The following is a 17,068-nucleotide window of genomic DNA, read 5'->3' as shown; positions in this document are numbered from 1 at the left end:
TCCTTAGGCAGCCTATTCCACTGCTGAACTACTCTGACTGTGAAAATTTTTTTCCTGATATCTAGCCTATATCGTTGTACTTGTAGTTTAAACCCATTACTGCATGTCCTCTCCTCTGCAGCCAAAGGAAACAGCATCCTGCCCTCCTCCAAGTGACAACCTTTCAAATACTTAAAGAGTATTATGTCCCCTCTCAAACTCCTTTTCTCCAGGCTGTGTGGACGATAGGAAATTGAACCAGCTAATGATAACCAGGCCCCTACGCTGCACCTAAAATGGGGATTTTGTTGGAGGAATTGGTGAGTGCTTCTTTCGTTCAGCTCTATGGGCTTAACATCTGAATATTGGCAGATTCCTTTGAAAAAGGAGGCCTCTGAGCATAGAATTTTATTTGCCCCGGGGGTAGTATCAATTCCTGTTCCTTATAACCTTGGAAACAGTGCAACACACCTGAGGCTGGCAGGTCGAATATCATTTTGCCTGCAGATCGCTCCCTTTAATATCTGCTCCATTATCTTCCCCACAACAGAGGTCAGACTGAATGGTCTGTAGTTTCCTGGGTCATCCTTCCTCCCTTTTTTGAAGATCCAAATAACATTTGCTCTCTTCCAGTCCTCCGGGACATCTCCAGTCCTTAAAGACGTCCTGAAGATGATGGACAACAGAGCCTTGGGCAAGATAGGGGGGCCAAAACTCTGTCCTGGCTTCTGCCAGCTCAAAGAGAGGACATAGAGCTGGAGGCCTTGCGTGAAAGGCTCACAGAAAGCAATGGACTGTATAACAAAGGTGAACAAGAATATGTGCTAGCATTAAGACACAATAAAAAAGCAGCTGGTCTCTTTTGTTTCTGAAAACCTAACAAAGTCCAAAGGTAGTTCTGGTGACCCACAGTTAGGAAGGATATTGAACTGTATATGCAGGGCTGCACTGTGTGTATTATGGCAAAAAAGGCTGGAGGAAAGCCACATGGTTTGTTACAGTCTGTGTTACAGCCAAGTAGGCTCTGGCTTGTCCTGTCAATGGACTTTATCATGGACCTACCATGGGAATACTGCCATTTGGGTGGTGGTGGACTCGTTTTCCAAGCACCTGGCTGTGGGAGGGAGCTGAAGGGATGGGGCATTGTCGGAACCTGGGCACTTTCAGGGGGCGAGGTTATTGAACCATAAAAGATGCTAGTCTCTTTGTCTTTACTGTCCTAGCAAAGATTCCATCTCCTGTGACCTGTTGCTTGCTTCCCAATTAAAGGCTGTCTTTTCCCACAGAGTGCCTGGTTTTGTTTTGTTTGTTTTTTGCCTCAATGGGTTTCCTGACAGACAGTGAGAAGAACACTCCACTAGACAAATATTTTCTGCCTTATAGAAAGGCACCACAACTGACAAACAGCAAGAACTAAATGACATTGTTTAAGCAACAGATACAGGAGGATGGGCCATTTGCTTTTTCTCCTGGAAATGGTCTCTAGGAATGAAATGGGCGCTAGGACCTAGGGGACACTGGGAGGTGCAGATTTCTCTCTCTCTTTCTCTCCCTCTCCCTGTGTCTCTTGGTGTGCCGCACAGCAAGAGGCATAGCGGGTAATCAGGGCTCGTTCTTAGGAGAGAAGCAGGGCTGGTGTGCAGTTTGGGGCAGCTCTCTGTCTCTCTCCCTCTGTTGCAGCAGGGGTGGCTCTCTCTGTCTCTCTCTCCATGGCAGCAGGAGCCACAGCAAGTAATTAGGGCTCATGATTAGGAGGGAAGCAGGGCTGGTCAGCACCTGGGGTCAGCTCTCTTTGTGTCTCTCTCTGCTTCCCTCGCAGCAGGAGTGATAGGAGGGAAGAAGGGAATGAGGGCTTGTGCTCGGTCTGGCAGGGCTCTGTGTGTGTTTCTCTGTCTCTGACACATCTGAGAGGAGCTGTAGGGGCAGAGCCAATCACCCTGATTGTCCCATTCCAACTCAGACAGCTGGACACGTTCCACCCCCAGGCTGGTTCATAAATATATAGAGGAACCATGGAATAAGGATATGTTTTCTAGAAAGGCAGATAATTTCATTAACTGCTCAGCTGTACCATTTGAAGCAGTGATTGGACTTGACAAACCATGAATCTTCTTAGTATATGGACTATTATTGGCAAGCATCATCAGGATAAATCATGTGTTCTACCACCTGGTCTGTATAGATTACTACACTGTATTAACAGCTCCATTGCTTAAATGAAACATGCTGCCAGAGTACAGGAAACATGGATTCAATCACCTCAGCCTTACACAACCTGAGCCCATGCATTAAAGTCCAGGAAAACATTTCAGCAGAATCAATCCTTTGCTTCCAGTAAGTCAGTGAATCTACCTAGGTTGTTCTCATGCCCTGCAGAAGGAGCCCATGCCTGTGTTCTCTAATTTATTCATGGCTCTTCAATTGGAGCTATTAGCAAGGATGCTAATTAGTGCCAAGTAGTATACATGAATGTTCCTGCAAAGGGACTTCCCTGTTGATATTTTATTTACTTAATTTTAAGAAAATAAATTACATATAAAGCTAAAGACAATACAGCAAAAAGAACACAAGAAATATCTAACAGAATACAAATAATCTGAAATGTCATTCATTTCAGTTACCATTCAATTCCATTACTCATTATCTCATGTCTCCCATAACATTATTTTTATATAGAGAATCATAGGATCAAAGAATGTTTAAACCACTCCATGGGAGTGGTAAAAATAAAACAGTAAGAGCTTGGGGAGGGGAGCGCTGTCCGGGATGGGGGGCAAAGATTGGCCCCTGGCCCAGGACTGACAAGCGGAGGGACCAATCAGGAGGTGTGAAGCTTGCCAGTTCTGGGCCAGGGGACCAATTGGCCCCTTGCCCCAGACTTCACGCCTCCCAACCTGCCCACCCCCCAACGTGGGCCACCTTCACCCATGGCCGCCATTCCCACTCTGGCAGCCATGGGGGAAGGTTGGGCCCCAGGCCCCGGCATCCAGTGGGAACTGGCCACCTGGGGAGGTCTCGCCCCGACCATAGGGGCCTGGCCCTGACCCGAAGCCCCAATCTCGCCTGTGAGCTTCTCCCTGGGCCCACCAGAAGCCTGGAGGAATCTGTGTGGACAGCCGGGGGCTTCTGGCGGGCCCAGGGACAGCCCCGCCATATCTATGATGTGGTAGGGCTGTCCCTAAGCCTGGCAGAAGCCCCGAGGAACCTGCCGCCCACCCGCACATGCCGCTGCTCCTGAAGAGCCCACCTGAAGTAGCCTGGGATGCCTAAATCAGGTAAGCCGGGGTGGGGGGAAATCCCTCCTCCATCCCTTCCCCTTGCCCCTTCTCCCCTTTCAAAGCCCCATCTTCCAAGCCCCCCCATCCCCACTCATCACCACCGCCACTCTCCCCCTCCCCCTTCTCCCCCGCTCGATCTTCCAAGCCCCCCCCATTGCCACTCACCACCGCTGTTGCTTTCCCACCCACCCTTCTAAACCCCCACTCTTACCCACCCATCGCTACTTGCCCCTCTCCCAACGGAACCTTCCACCCCTTCCTCCCACCCCTGCCCTGTCCCCTTTCACGGCACCTTCCTTCCTTCCTTCCTTCCTTCCTTCCTTCCTTCCTTCCTTCCTTCCTTCCTTCCTTCCTTCCTTCCTTCCTTCCTTCCTTCCTTCCTTCCTTCCTTCCTTCCTTCCTTCAACCCACTCTGCAAGCGCCCGCTGTATTTCGGCTACAGTGGGCTTAATATCTAGTCATAGAATAATAGAGTTGGAAGGGACCTCATGGGTCATCTAGTCCATCCCTATAGACTAGAGCACTATGCAGGACACTCACATCCCAATCGCTCATCTACTGTAAACTGACACCCCTTTGCCTTCACAGAATCAGCCACTCTGTCAGATGGCTAACTAGCCTCTGTTTAAAAATTTCCAAAGATGGAGAACCCACCACCTCCCGAAGAAGCCTGTTCCACTGAGAAACCACTATGTCAGGAACTTCTTCTGGGTGTTTAGATAGAATTTCTTTTGAATTAATTTCACCCCATTCGTTCTGGTCCATCCTGGGGGAAGAGAGAGGCCATCTGCAGACTTCTTCCACCCTCCGCCAATCTAGTCTCTAGTTTGAAAATAAATTAAGGAGAACTAATTGAACTGAGAATTCTAATTTCTTATAATTTACTGACGATTTCTATAAAATTCTTTTTGCCAAAATTCCATTATTACTGGGCATTCTCATTATCATAGCCTCTTCAACATGTTTATATCCAGAATTTCTTTCCCTTGATAAGGACAAAAGGAACTTGCTTAAATATCATATTTCAATCCCTCGAATTATTAATAGTATTTAATTATAATACTAATGTCATTTTAATCGACTGGGTGGTTGATAGTTTATATAATTTTGATATTAATTTCTCTTCTATTTTACCTGCATTATCAATTAAATCCTCAAAGTCATTTAGTGATCTATTTATTAGCTCATGAATTTCTTTCTTTTGCAGAAAGGGATTGCCCTGTTGAAATCAAACAAGTTGTACAGAGCTACTTTAGGTAAAGTGAAATTTTAAGAATTAATCTGAAAGCACAGGCTACAGATAAATATTCTAGTTTCTAAACATTGACACCAACGAGAGCAAACATATACCTGCATAAATAATGGATAGTCACACATTTTACAGTGGGAACCTTTTAAAAGAGCCAAGTGTCCACCAAGAGAGCATCATCCCCACTGGAGTTTGGGTCTACCCCAGTCAGGAACTGGCTGCTTTGGGTCTACCCCAGTCAGGAACTGGCTGCTTCAAGTGGCTCTGAGTCGGAAGACAGACGGCCTACCTTCCAGCTTCCCGCGGCCAAGTTCTGTAGTGCACCTGCTGCCCCTTCCAATGTATCTGGATTGGAGCACTCGGAGAGAAGTGTGAGGTAGGGTTTGACTATGGATGGGTGCCACAGCATCTGGATTCCTTTTGGTTGTTCTGCACAGTCTGGGAGAGGTCCTACTCCATCCCACTAGAAAGAGGCAGAAAAGGAGATTATTACAAGCACAGGCAACATGAAACTGTTAGAAGAAAAATATATGACCTGACACAACAATCACCAACAGTTTAAGACAGATTCTATGGATTCTACCCTCATGGGTAGAATCATAGAATCATAGAGTTGGAAGGGGCCATACAGGCCATCTAGTCCAACCCCCTGCTCAACTCAGGATCAGCCCAAAGCATCCTAAAGCATCCAAGAAAATTGTGTATCCAACCTTTGCTTGAAGACTGCCAGTGAGGGGGAGCTCATCACCTCCTTAGGCCGCCTATTCCACTGCTGAACTACTTTGACTGTGAAAAATCTTTTCCTGACATCTAGCCTATATCGTTGTACTTGTAGTTTAAACCCATTACTGCATGTCCTTTCTTCTGCAGCCAATGGGAACAGCATCCTGCCCTCCTCCAAGTGACAACCTTTCAAATACTTAAAGAGGGCTATCATGTCCCCTCTCAACCTCCTTTTCTCCAGGCTGAACATTCCCAAGTCCCTCAACCTATCTTCATAGGGCTTGGTCCCTTGGCCCCAGATCATCTTCGTCGCTCTCCTCTGTACCCTTTCAATTTTATCTACGTCCTTCTTGAAGTGAGGCCTCCAGAACTGCACACAGTACTCCAGGTGTGGTCTGACTAGTGTCGTATACAATGGGCCGATGACATCTTGTGATTTTGATGTGATGCCCCTGTTGATACAGCCCAAAATGGCATTTGCCTTTTTTACCGCTGCATCACACTGCCTGCTCATGTTTAGTTTACAATCCACAAGTACCCCAAGGTCTCGTTCACACAGTGTTACCTAGAAGCGTATCCGCCATCCAGTAGGCATGCTTTTCATTTTTCTGACTCAGATGCAGAACTTTACACTTATCTTTATTAAATTGCATCTTGTTCTCATTTGCCCATTTTTCCATTGTGTTCAGATCTCGTTGAACTCTGTCTCTATCTTCTGGAGTATTTGCCAGTCCTCCCAATTTGGTGTCATCTGCAAACTTGATGAGTAGTCCCTCCACCCCCTCATCTAGATCATTAATAAATATGTTAAAAACTACCGGGCCGAGCACCGAGCCCTGAGGTACCCCGCTACTCACCTCTCTCCAGTCTGATGAAACACCATTGACAACAACTCTTTGAGTGCGGTTCTCTAACCAATTCCCTATCCACCTAACTATCTGAAAATCCAGATTGCAGTCCTTCAATTTATTAATCAGAACATCATGGGGAACCTTATCAAAAGCTTTACTAAAATCCAAGTAAACAACATCAACCGAATTTCCACGATCCAGCAAACCTGTTACTTGGTCAAAAAAGGAAACCAGGTTGGTCTGACAGGACCTGTTGGAGACAAATCCATGCTGACTTCCTTGAATCACCAATTTGTCCTCCAGATGCTTGCAGATCGCTCCCTTTACACGGAGTTTCTTTTGAATTATTTTCAACCCATTGGTTCTGGTTCATCCCTCTGGGGCAAGAGAGAACAATTCTGCTCCATCCTCTATATGGCACCCTTTTAAATATTTGAAGATGGTTATCAGATCCCCTCTTAGACATCTCCTCTCCAGGCTAAACAGACCAAGCTCCCCCAACCTTTCCTCTAACATCTTGGTCTCCAAACCCCTCACCTTCTTTGTTGCCCTCCTCTGGGCACACTCCAGTTTGTCTACATCCCTCTTCAACTGGGGTGCCCAATACTGAACACAGTACTCCAAGTACATTACTCTGCTCTAGTTGGGCCTCACTTGGAGTCTATGATTCTAAGTGAGGCTGAACCATAGCAGAGTAAAGCGATACCATCACCTCCCGTGATCTGGACATGACAAACCGTTTGATACAGCCCAAAACCCCATGTGACTTTTTAGCCATCAAGACATACTGTTGACTCATGTTCAGTGTATTGTCTACTCAGACTCCTAGACCTTTTTCGCACATGCTACTGCCAAGATGAGTCTCCCCTATCCTGTATTGGTGTAAATGCAGAACTTTACATTTGTCCCTATTGAATTTCATTTTATTCAGTTTAGACCAGTTCTCGAGCCTGTCAATATCATCCTGTATTCTGATTCTGTCTTCGGTGGTGTTTGTTACCCCTTCCAGTTTAGTATCATCTGCAAATTTAATAAGTATCCCTTCTAATCCCACATCCGAATCATTTATAAATATGCTGAACAACACAGGCAGGACAGATCCTATTACAAGATGTCATAGTCCCATTGTATACGGCACTGGTCAGACCACACCTGGAGTACTGTGTGCAGTTCTGGAGGCGTCAATTGAAGAAGGACGTAGATAAAATTGAAAGTGTACAGAGGAGAGCGACGAGGATGATCTGGGGCCAAGGGACCAAGCCCTATGAAGATAGGTTGAGGGACTTGGATGCTTTAGGATGCTTTGGGCTGATCCTGCGTTGAGCAGGGGGTTGGACTAGATGGCCTGTATGGCCCCTTCCAACTCTATGATTCTATGATTCTATTAGATCACGAATTTCCACGATCCAGCAAACCTGTTACTTGGTCAAAGAAGGAAACCAGGTTGGTCTGACAGGACCTGTTGGAGACAAATCCATGCTGATTTCCTTGGGTCAGCAAATTGTCCTCCAGATGTTTGCAGATCGCTCCCTTTAATATCTGCTCCATTATCTTCCCCACAACAGAGGTCAGACTCACTGGTCTATAGTTTCCCGGGTCATCCTTCCTCCCGTTTTTGAAGATCGGAATAACGTTTGCTCTCTTCCAGTCCTCTGGGACATCTGCAGTCCTTAAAGAGGTCCTGAAGATGATGGATAAGGGTTCTGCAAGTTCTCCAGAAAGTTCTTTAAGCACTCTTTGGTGCATTTCATCTGTCTCCGGGGATTTGAATTCCAGTGCAGCTATATGCCTCTCCACAACCTCTCTGTCCATGTCAACCTGCCACCCAAACACTATCCCTTGGCTACTGCCATCTCTAGATGTGCCTAAACCCTTTGACGTGTGCGAAAAAATAGATGTAAAATAGGCGCTGAGCCTTTCTGCTTTCTCTACATCCTCCGTTAGAGTTTGTCCATCTGCACCCAACAGTATTGCCTCCTTTACTTTACGTTTGATCCTCACATAAATGAAAAATCATTTTTTGTGAACTACAGCTGAACTCAACAGGACTGATTAGCTGTTTTAGCAAAGAATTATCATATGGCATCATATGGCTTAATTTGGATATTATGACACAGTTTACTAATTTGCCACAATTTGCTTTGGGCTGATATCTCCACAGTTATGATGGTCGTTCACAATCTGAGGAAGAGTGCATGCACAAGCTCATGCCATCAATAAATCTTTATCGGTCTTAAAGGTGCAATTGGACTCAGTTTTTGTTGTGCTACTTTGGACCAATATGGCTACCCACTTGAATCAGATTCTGGAATTGTTGCAGCTCTTTATTGGTGCCAGAAAATGGTGCAAGTTGTATCAAGACCACATTGAGAAACCTCACACAAACACCCAACATATAAAACAAAGCACACGATAGAGCTCTCTGCCCATGCGTGTGATTTGATAGATTGATTGGTTTAAACTGATAGGATCAGGCAGATCTTCACTGCATATTGGTCAGTTACGTGTTTGCTTGGATCCTGCCTCAGACCTCAAGCAGACCCACATACACAACACCATGATGGCTACACTGAAGAAGGTTTAGGCCATGTTATGAAAAGTTTGCAATCTGATAGTTGCAGAAAATACCTTCGCTGGAAGATTCTAAATGTGCTTGATAACTGAAAGTATTGGTCTTGATTTTTCATCACTTCTCAGCTAGGGTAGGAAGCTTGGCTATCAAGCATACAAAAAGTGCTAAATCCCAGAGAGGTGAAACTGCCCTGGCCTTTTCTGCCGTGGCACCAGACTGGCGGATCAGTCCTCTGAGTAAGTCTTGTGAGACTTAAAAAGTTCTGCAGGGCCTGCAAGACAGAGTTGTCCCGCTGGGCCTTTGGCTGAGGCCTACAGAGAGGCATGTGGTTTGCCTCACAGAGACCCATTATGCACGGGGGCAATAACGCACATTCGGGCTGCCACCGAAAAAGCCGCGTCAGAAACGCGGAAGAAAGCGCAGCTTCCGGGTGACCAGGGCGCAACCAGAAGCGGCACTGGGATCGCCACGTGCATAATCAGTTACTCTGGGTTTTGCCGCCGTCGCGCCCCCTCCCGTGCATAATCGGTGTGCTTCGCGTCTTCACCCTCCGCATTTTCCATGTGACCCGAAATTGCTGTTTCGGCGGCCATGCATAATGGGCCAGATGCTAGCAACCTATCCACTTCTTCAGTCAGCATGATCTGCCTGTAAGCATCAAATCCTCCAAAACCAAGGGGCTTCCAGTTCCCTTCCTGCATCAATAGTTGTGGAGGGATCATGGCAGAATATCAAGATCTGATTCCAAAAAAGCTCACAAATGCTTTGCAGCTGATAACTGATTTTTTTGGCACCCTTCCTCAACAGCAGTTAAAAACTGAACTAGCCTAAATAAGTGTGCTGGGCATGAGCTAGCGGACATGATGAAGACTGTGTAGAATTCACGTTTCACAGTTTTCACTCCCACCTCTCAGGCTTTGATCAATGTCCTATAAGATGTTCTTAAAGCTGCAGTGCAAGTGTTTTTCCAAAATGGCTCTAGCTGTCTCAGCTCCCATTTCCTCTCACGTAGCTTCTCCGGAGTGCCACCATCTCCTTGGGACTCATGGAGAACAAGCATGCCTTGGGCAAGGGCTCCCCTGGTTTCAACTCAATTGTGCAGTCAGTTTGGTGGTGGGTAGGGGCAACATATTGTAGTCCTTCTCCATAATCACCTCTCTCGAATTCCAGTAGTCCTCGGGAAGGTGTTCCAACTCCTCCATTGCCACTCCTACCCCAGCCTCTGTTTGGAAACCCCCAATGGGGTTTTCACACTGGATCAGGGAATGAATAGATCCACTTTTCCCAGTCAAAAGTAGAATTGAGACCCTCCAGCCAGTTTGTAAGGAGTGCAAGAGATGCAACTCTGCAAAACAGAGCAGCAAACTATCGTTTGCCGCAGCATGGCTTGGGATGTTCCTCCTTCAAAGGCATGTGTTGTTTTAACTTAACTTAAAGTAAAGATTAAGAAACTTCAAGAGATGGTAGATGATATTCAGATGTCTGGTGGACTCAATCTGTCTTGGAGAACCAGCTGGCTGCCTGGAGTAACTTGGTCAAAATCTTTGTTTTTGCTCCTGTTATTACTCATAACGATAGGTGTCATGATTTGTTGCGCATTGCAATGCTTGCCTGTTATCTTTCAGTCAATTAAAGGTTGCTGTTCACAGAAAACAAGCCCCAATGTCATGGTCCTGACAGCCGTGATGCTGCCTACACCCCCAGGGTAACCCTTTTTAATCAACCCTTAGGAGTAAGAGGAGTGTGGGATATTTTCTTTGTCCCAACGGGACAGAAAGTCCCAGAAGGGGGACTGATGGGGTGAGGGGTGAAATAATATAGTCTCTTTAGCTTTTGCTATGCTGTGAAATGCTAAGACATCTAAAGTGTTTAAGACATTGTATGTGAAAATGCAAATTCTGTAATTTTTTGTCTCTGTAACTTGGCTTCTGGAACTATTTCTTAATCAGAAGGCCTTGCTTGTGAGAAGGATGTACTTTGCTATGTCTTGTAATATTGCCAATGCTGATATGGTGGCCTGACCTATCCTCACAGCCAAAGGAAGAAACTGGAATTGTTTATATTAGCCATGAGGGTGGGCAAAGAACTGGGAGAAACGGAAATTGCCTTTTTGGGAACCTTTTCCGGTGACGTAGCACAATGGCATCAGGGTGGTCCCGTGGGAGGTACAAAGGGGTGGAGACCCCAGGTTATTGGTTTGAACCATGAAGGCATCACTTTTCCCACCTCCAATAAGAAGTTATCTAATTTCATGTAACTGTCTTGTTCTACACAAAGGTCCTTTGGGGCCATCCCACCTGCGTCCTTTTTGTTCTTCTGCAGCAGAATAAAAATCATAAAAGGTTTTCCAGTCTAGTGGTCATTCTATTTGGGCATTGCACACTAGGCAAATGATCCTAAAAAGCCCAGACCAGGCCCTGGGCCATCATGTTCAAACCCAGAAACAGTGGGTACTTAGCCGCAGGAGCTGCAGTCCACAGGATCCACTCCCAGTGGTCACCTATGTCCATCGTCACTGGTTCAGTTTCATGGGAATCCCCCATCCATTTGCTCAAATAGGATAGCTCATTCAAGGTCTCAAGCCTGCTGTCATGGCAGGATGGATTAGGCTCTGGTTGCAGCCAGAGCCTATTACTCCATTAAAAATTCACACCAGCTCCATGCCTCTGGTTTCTTAGTCCCAGCAGTAACAAGATCTTGACACTCACCACAGAGGATGCACCTGTCTCTTTGGCCTGCATGTGGGTGCATTTCACAGCAGGCCCACCTCATTTCCTGCCAGATGGCTGGGATTGCATCCCTCCATGGAGTACCATTTTTTGGGTGCTGTAGAGCTTGATTCCACCACAGGCACTAGAAGCACGGCAGTAGGGAGTCACTGAACCAAGGCTTTCTCCTGACAGTTTCCACCCAGCTATGCTGCTTCCCAGTGGGTGTCTCTGCTGATATCATTGGCCTTGGGTGGTAATGTTTGGGGAGCAATCAGCCAAAAAGTGACCCTCGGATCCACATTCTAGGCATAATCCCCACTGTTGGCATCATTACTTCTCCGTAGATCCTAGTCGTCAAGCCAGACGTGTCTCTAGCCTCGCTACTCCCCCTGAGCCCCAGGCCTGACTCTCCCACACCACCTTAATCCAGAGCCCAACCCTCGAGCATTTGGGGGTTGTCTTGCACCAGGGGCTACTGGAGAATCTTGGAGTTCATGCCCTCGGTCCGGTCATGTACCTTACTCACAAGGTGAGGGCACTTGTCAGGAATGGAGCCCAACCTAGCAGGGAGTCCACTCAGCTAGGCACCACAGGCCCAGGTGCTCCTAGGGGCCAAATTCATAGCCTGAAGCACCCTTGCGGCAACAGCACACGTCCCACTCAGGTTCCTGAGCCTTGCAAGTACCTCTCTTGGTCTCCCATTCTGAGTTACCCAACAGAGTTCTGGGACTGAAAGTGCCGGGGAAATCCCATGTCCTTCTAGGCACATTCAGGGAATGCACAATGGTTTGATTATCCAGAACAGCCTTGCAGAAACTGCTGAGCAATGCTGTCAAATATTGCCAATAAAGTAATTTAAAGTGTTATATTTACAAATTATATGAAAGAAAGAAGTTTATTTATTTATTTATATTTATATACCGCCCTCCCCTGAGGCTCAGGGCGGTTGTAGCAACATGAAAAAATATAGCTCAAGACCACGCCATTTAATCAAAGCCCCCCCCCATCTTTTTTTTGCTGCCCAATGTGTTTCTTTGTGGGTCAAGGCCCTCAGCATGAGCATGTGCTGCCCCCCACCCTCCGTCAATCTGGCCTACCTGATCTTGAGCTTTCTTCTTCTTCTTCTTCTTGCCCCAGCATCCAGAACTTTCCACATCTTTTCCATTAGCATCACCACAAAGTAAACCATCCAGTTCATCAGTCCCCGTCTGCTGTCCCTGAGAGGTTTCTGCAGCCAGTCGGTACGAGAGGTTCCTTAAGATGCACACACAGTTTTCAACGGTCTGAAAGGCAATAATCAAAGGGACACCACAGGTTACAGGAAGGTTTTACACATTCACCCCCAGAAAAGCTGCAGGTATTCTTGAACAACAGTTCCCCTGCACACTAGCTGGCTGCATCTTATATTTAGACTGCAAACGAATGGAGAGGCAGCCCATTTTGCCTTCTTCCTGGACAAAAAACCTCTTCCACTGGTATCCAAGGACAGCTCCGTAGTTAGCAGGAATGGATCTGTGTTTTGTGGGAATCCCACCGACTTTCCTTAGTAATGAGTCCTAAATGTGCAATGGTAGGTTTCTTGAAAGGAATGCAATCATTTCCAGGTCTGGGTCTGGTATTTTGTCTTTAAGATGGTGGCCAAGAGACACAAAATAGGCCATAAGTGCTTATGTGCTTCCTCAGCTTTACAAAAGGGGATATACTTGTCAATTACATTCCGGGTTGGATCCATTCAGGCATCTAATGCTATCTCACCATTCTCCTCTTGGCTGAAGCAGCTGTCCTACGTGGCTTTTTCCCATGCAGGCCCCATGAGCCTCAGCACAGCCTTTTTGCCAGTGAAAAAAACTGATTTGATCCAACCCATCTTTTGTGTAGAGAGCCTCTTGTGGCGCAGAGTGGTAAGGCAGCCGTCTGAAAGCTTTGCCCATGAGGCTGGGAGTTCAATCCCAGCAGCCGGCTCAAGGTTGACTCAGCCTTCCATCCTTCCGAGGTTGGTAAAATGAGTACCCAGCTTGCTGGGGGGTTAACGGTAATGACTGGGGAAGGCACTGGCAAACCACCCCGTATTGAGTCTGCCATGAAAACGCTGGAGGGTGTCAACCCAAGGGTCAGACATGACTCGATGCTTGCACAGGGGATACCTTTATCTTTTGTGTATCAAGCTCCAGATTGTCAAAATCCTAGTATTAAACGAGACAAGGACCAGTGGTGAACTCCGATTATTGCCTTAGCACAAAGTACTCTAAACTGGAAGGCAAGAACTGAGTGAGGAAAGGACAGGAGCTCCTGGTGTGATGCCCCTGGAGGCAGTGGTGCCCACTGGGGCCTCTCAAATGATTTTAAAAAGTGGTTGGACGCAGGCAGGCTTTACCTTTTTCACCAACAGAGCCAAGTCCCAGGCATCAAGCATGTAACCAAAGAGTTTTATTAGAAGGCACATACAGCGAAAGGCATCAGTAGAAGCTCATCAAAGCATAGGTAGATTGATGAAGACAATAGATGAGTGAAGCCCAAGGCAGATATAGGCTCAGACCCACACTCCCCCCCATAGCGCTGTGCGGGAAAAGTGTTTGATCTTAGAGGTGTGCATCCTGGTGCCTGCTTGGCAGGGTAATTGAGCCAAATGGCTCTTACTTCTAGCAGCTACACAAAATGTTTACCATTTCAAAGAGGAACTGGGCAATAACAGTTGCATTTCACAAGCTCACCCAGAAAGGCCAGGTGTCAACAGGAAAGGAGCTAGGAGGGAGGGGTAGAATGGAGGGCCCCAGCCCCAGCTCAGGAAAGGTGAACCCAAAAATTGAAATGGCAAATGACACCCACCCACCTTTAAATGCCTCCCCCCCCAAAAAAAATCATGATGGCTGAAGAAATGGCTTATTAGGATAAGACTCCTGGAACTTGCAAACCAGTTTGGGAGCAGAGATGTCCTCCACATCCACCCCCACATTTTCAAAATTAGGGAAACCCTTCCAAGGCAGTGGGTAGGGAGGCACAGGGTACCAAGTGAGCTTGCTTGGAAATCAGACCCACCACCATCCAGAAAACCGTCTTCCTATTGCTGGGGATGTGTGTGTGTGTGTGGGTCAATAATAAAATCCATGAAAAACCAGCTCCCATGGGTGTTGGGGGGGGGTGTCTCCAGAGGCTTCAGGAGACCAGGAGTCCTCCCCACCCCCTGATTAGTAGTGACAAATGCTGGACAGCTCATGACATGAGCCCCCATGTAAAGGCATGGCCACCCAAACTGTCTGTGGACTAAACAGTATGTTTCATAAAGCCAAAATGGCCTGCCTTTTGCGCATCCACTATAACCTGCCATCCCCTTGAGCCTTCACAGAATCATAAAGTTGGAAAGGACCTCATGGGTCATCTAGTCCAACCTCCTGCACTATGCAGGAAACTCACTACCCTATCACTCATCCACTGTCACCTGCCACCCCCTCGAACCTTCACAGAATCAGCCTCGCCATCAGATGGCTATCCAGCCTCTGTTTAAAAATCTCCAAAGAGGGAGAACCCACCACCTCCTGAGGAAGCCTGTTCCACTGAGAAACCACTCTAACTGTCAGGAACTTCTTCCAGATGTTTAGATGGAATTTCTTTTGAATTAATTTAATCTCATTTGTTCTGGTCTGTCCCTCTGGGGCAAGAGAGAACAACTCTGCTCCATCCTCTACATTACACCCTTTTAAATACTTGAAGATGGTTATCAGATCCCCTCTCAGTCGTCTCTTCTCCAGGCTAAACAGACCAAAGTCCCCCAACCTTTCTTCATACGTGTTGGTCTCCAAACACCTCACCATCTTTGTTGCCCTCCTCTGGACACTCTCCAGTTTGTCAACATCCCTCTTCAATTGGGGTTCCCAAAATTGAACACAGTACTGCAAGTGAGGCCGAACCAGAGCTGAGTAAAATGGTACCATCACCTCCCGTGATCTGGACACGATACTCCATTTGATACAGCCCAAAATCCCATTTGCCTTTTTAGCCACTGAGTCACACTGTTGACTCATGTTCAATGTATGGTCTACTAAGACTCCTTTTTCACTTTGTGGACAACATTAGCTCACCTCCAGTCTTCCGGCACTTCACCTGTTTGCCAAGAATTGCCAAAAATAATGTACAGAGGCTCAGAAATTACATCTGCAAGTACTTTGTACAATTTACATGGCCCAGAAGATTTGGTTTCATTTAGACCCATTATGCACGGGGGTTTTAGCGCACATTCGGGGTGGAATGGCGGCGACTAAAATCACGGATAACGCACGGAGCCGGCTGCAACCGGCTGCAGCTTCGGTGCATGCAGCCGAAAAAGCCGCGTCAGTGAAACGCGGAAGAAAGTGCAGCTTCCGGGTGAGCGGGGCGCAACCAGAAGCGGCGCCCGGATCGGCGCGTGCATAATCGGTTACTCTGGGTTTTGCCGCCGTCGCGCCCCACCCCGTGTATAACCGGTATGCGTCGCGTCTTCCCCCTCCGCGTTTTCCATGTGACCCGAAATCGCCGTTTCGGCGGCCGTGCATAATGGGCCCCAAAGAAACTAGGTGTTTATGGACTTACCCTACAGTGATCCTAGGCTACAACCTCCATCCCCTCATCACATGAAATTATTTTGCCATGTTGAGCACGATTCCTCTTGCAAGCGAAGACTGAAGAGAAATAGGAATTCAGCCTTCTATTCATCAACTGTTACAATGTTACTTTCTGGTTCCTGCAATGGCCCTACCAGGTCCCTTTTTCTTACTTTGAATATAACTAAAGAAGCCTTTTTTGTTATGTTTTGCATTTCTTGCTAGCCTGAGCTCACAGTGAGCTTTTCTAACACTCACCCTACAAGCATTGGTTATTTGTTTATATTCCTCCTTTATTTGTTTATATTCCTCCTTTACAAGGCCCTCCTTCCATTTCATAAATGTGTCTTTTTATTACTCAGTTCTTTTGAAAGCTATTTATGGAGCCATCCTGGTTTCTCTAGTTTCCTCCTAGTTTTCCTTCTCAAGGGAATTGCCTGTGATTGTGCCTTTAGTATTTTATTTTTGAAAAACTCCCAACCGTCTTGGATTTCCATCTCCTTATGTTTTTCTGACCATGGGATTTTACCCAATCAAACTTTGTTAAAAAATGCTCTCCCGGTGTCCATTCTGTCTGTGTAACTATGTACAGCTTTTCTCTTCCCTAAGATCATAAATTACAAAATCACATGGTCACAACTACCAAGCGCACCCACAACGTTTACCTCATGAACCAGTTCTTCCCTATCAGTGAGAATCAAGTCTAGAATAGCAGGCACCCTGGTTGCCCCTTCCACCTTCTGTGAAATGAAGTTGTTAGCAAGACAATTCAAGGATTTATTGGACTTTTGTTTTTTAGCAGAGCTGGTCTTCCAGCAGATATCTGGGCAAATTGAAATCTCCCACTACCGTCTCTCTGAGAACTTTGCAATCTGGTCTAGGAGCATCTCATCTGAGTTCTCTGCCTGGCCTGATGGTCGATAGTAGACGCCTACCATAATACTACTATTATTTCTTACTTCTTTTATTTTTATCCAAAGACTCTCAGCTGAATTCTCATGCTCAAATCCATATATTTCTTCACAAGTATATATATTTTCTTATCATATAGTGCTACTCCTCCCCCTTATTTATTCATTTTTAAATAAGTTGTACCCCTCAGTCCTATTATTCCTGTTGTGAGAGTTATCC

The 17,068-nt window shown here is 46.5% G+C and overlaps 1 protein-coding gene across 13 annotated transcripts in view; it reads right to left on the bottom strand.

Annotated features, from left to right (window-relative positions):
- Nucleotides 1–17,068, bottom strand: part of CTNND2 (catenin delta 2) — a 671,801-nt gene that overhangs the window by 85,098 nt on the left and 569,635 nt on the right. For all 13 annotated transcript variants that reach the window (XM_077353364.1, XM_077353370.1, XM_077353371.1 and 10 more), the window contains 2 exons: nt 12,461–12,646; nt 4,796–4,969 (listed from right to left, as the gene is read on the bottom strand). In XM_077353364.1, the coding sequence (XP_077209479.1) occupies nt 4,796–4,969; nt 12,461–12,646 (360 nt within the window). The remainder of the gene's footprint in view (nt 1–4,795; nt 4,970–12,460; nt 12,647–17,068) is intronic.

This window comes from Paroedura picta, chromosome 9 (genome assembly GCF_049243985.1).
Source record: "Paroedura picta isolate Pp20150507F chromosome 9, Ppicta_v3.0, whole genome shotgun sequence".
Lineage (NCBI taxonomy): Eukaryota > Metazoa > Chordata > Lepidosauria > Squamata > Gekkonidae > Paroedura > Paroedura picta.
Note: the sequence above shows the minus strand (reverse complement) of the source record. Positions and strands in the feature narration are given on the sequence as shown.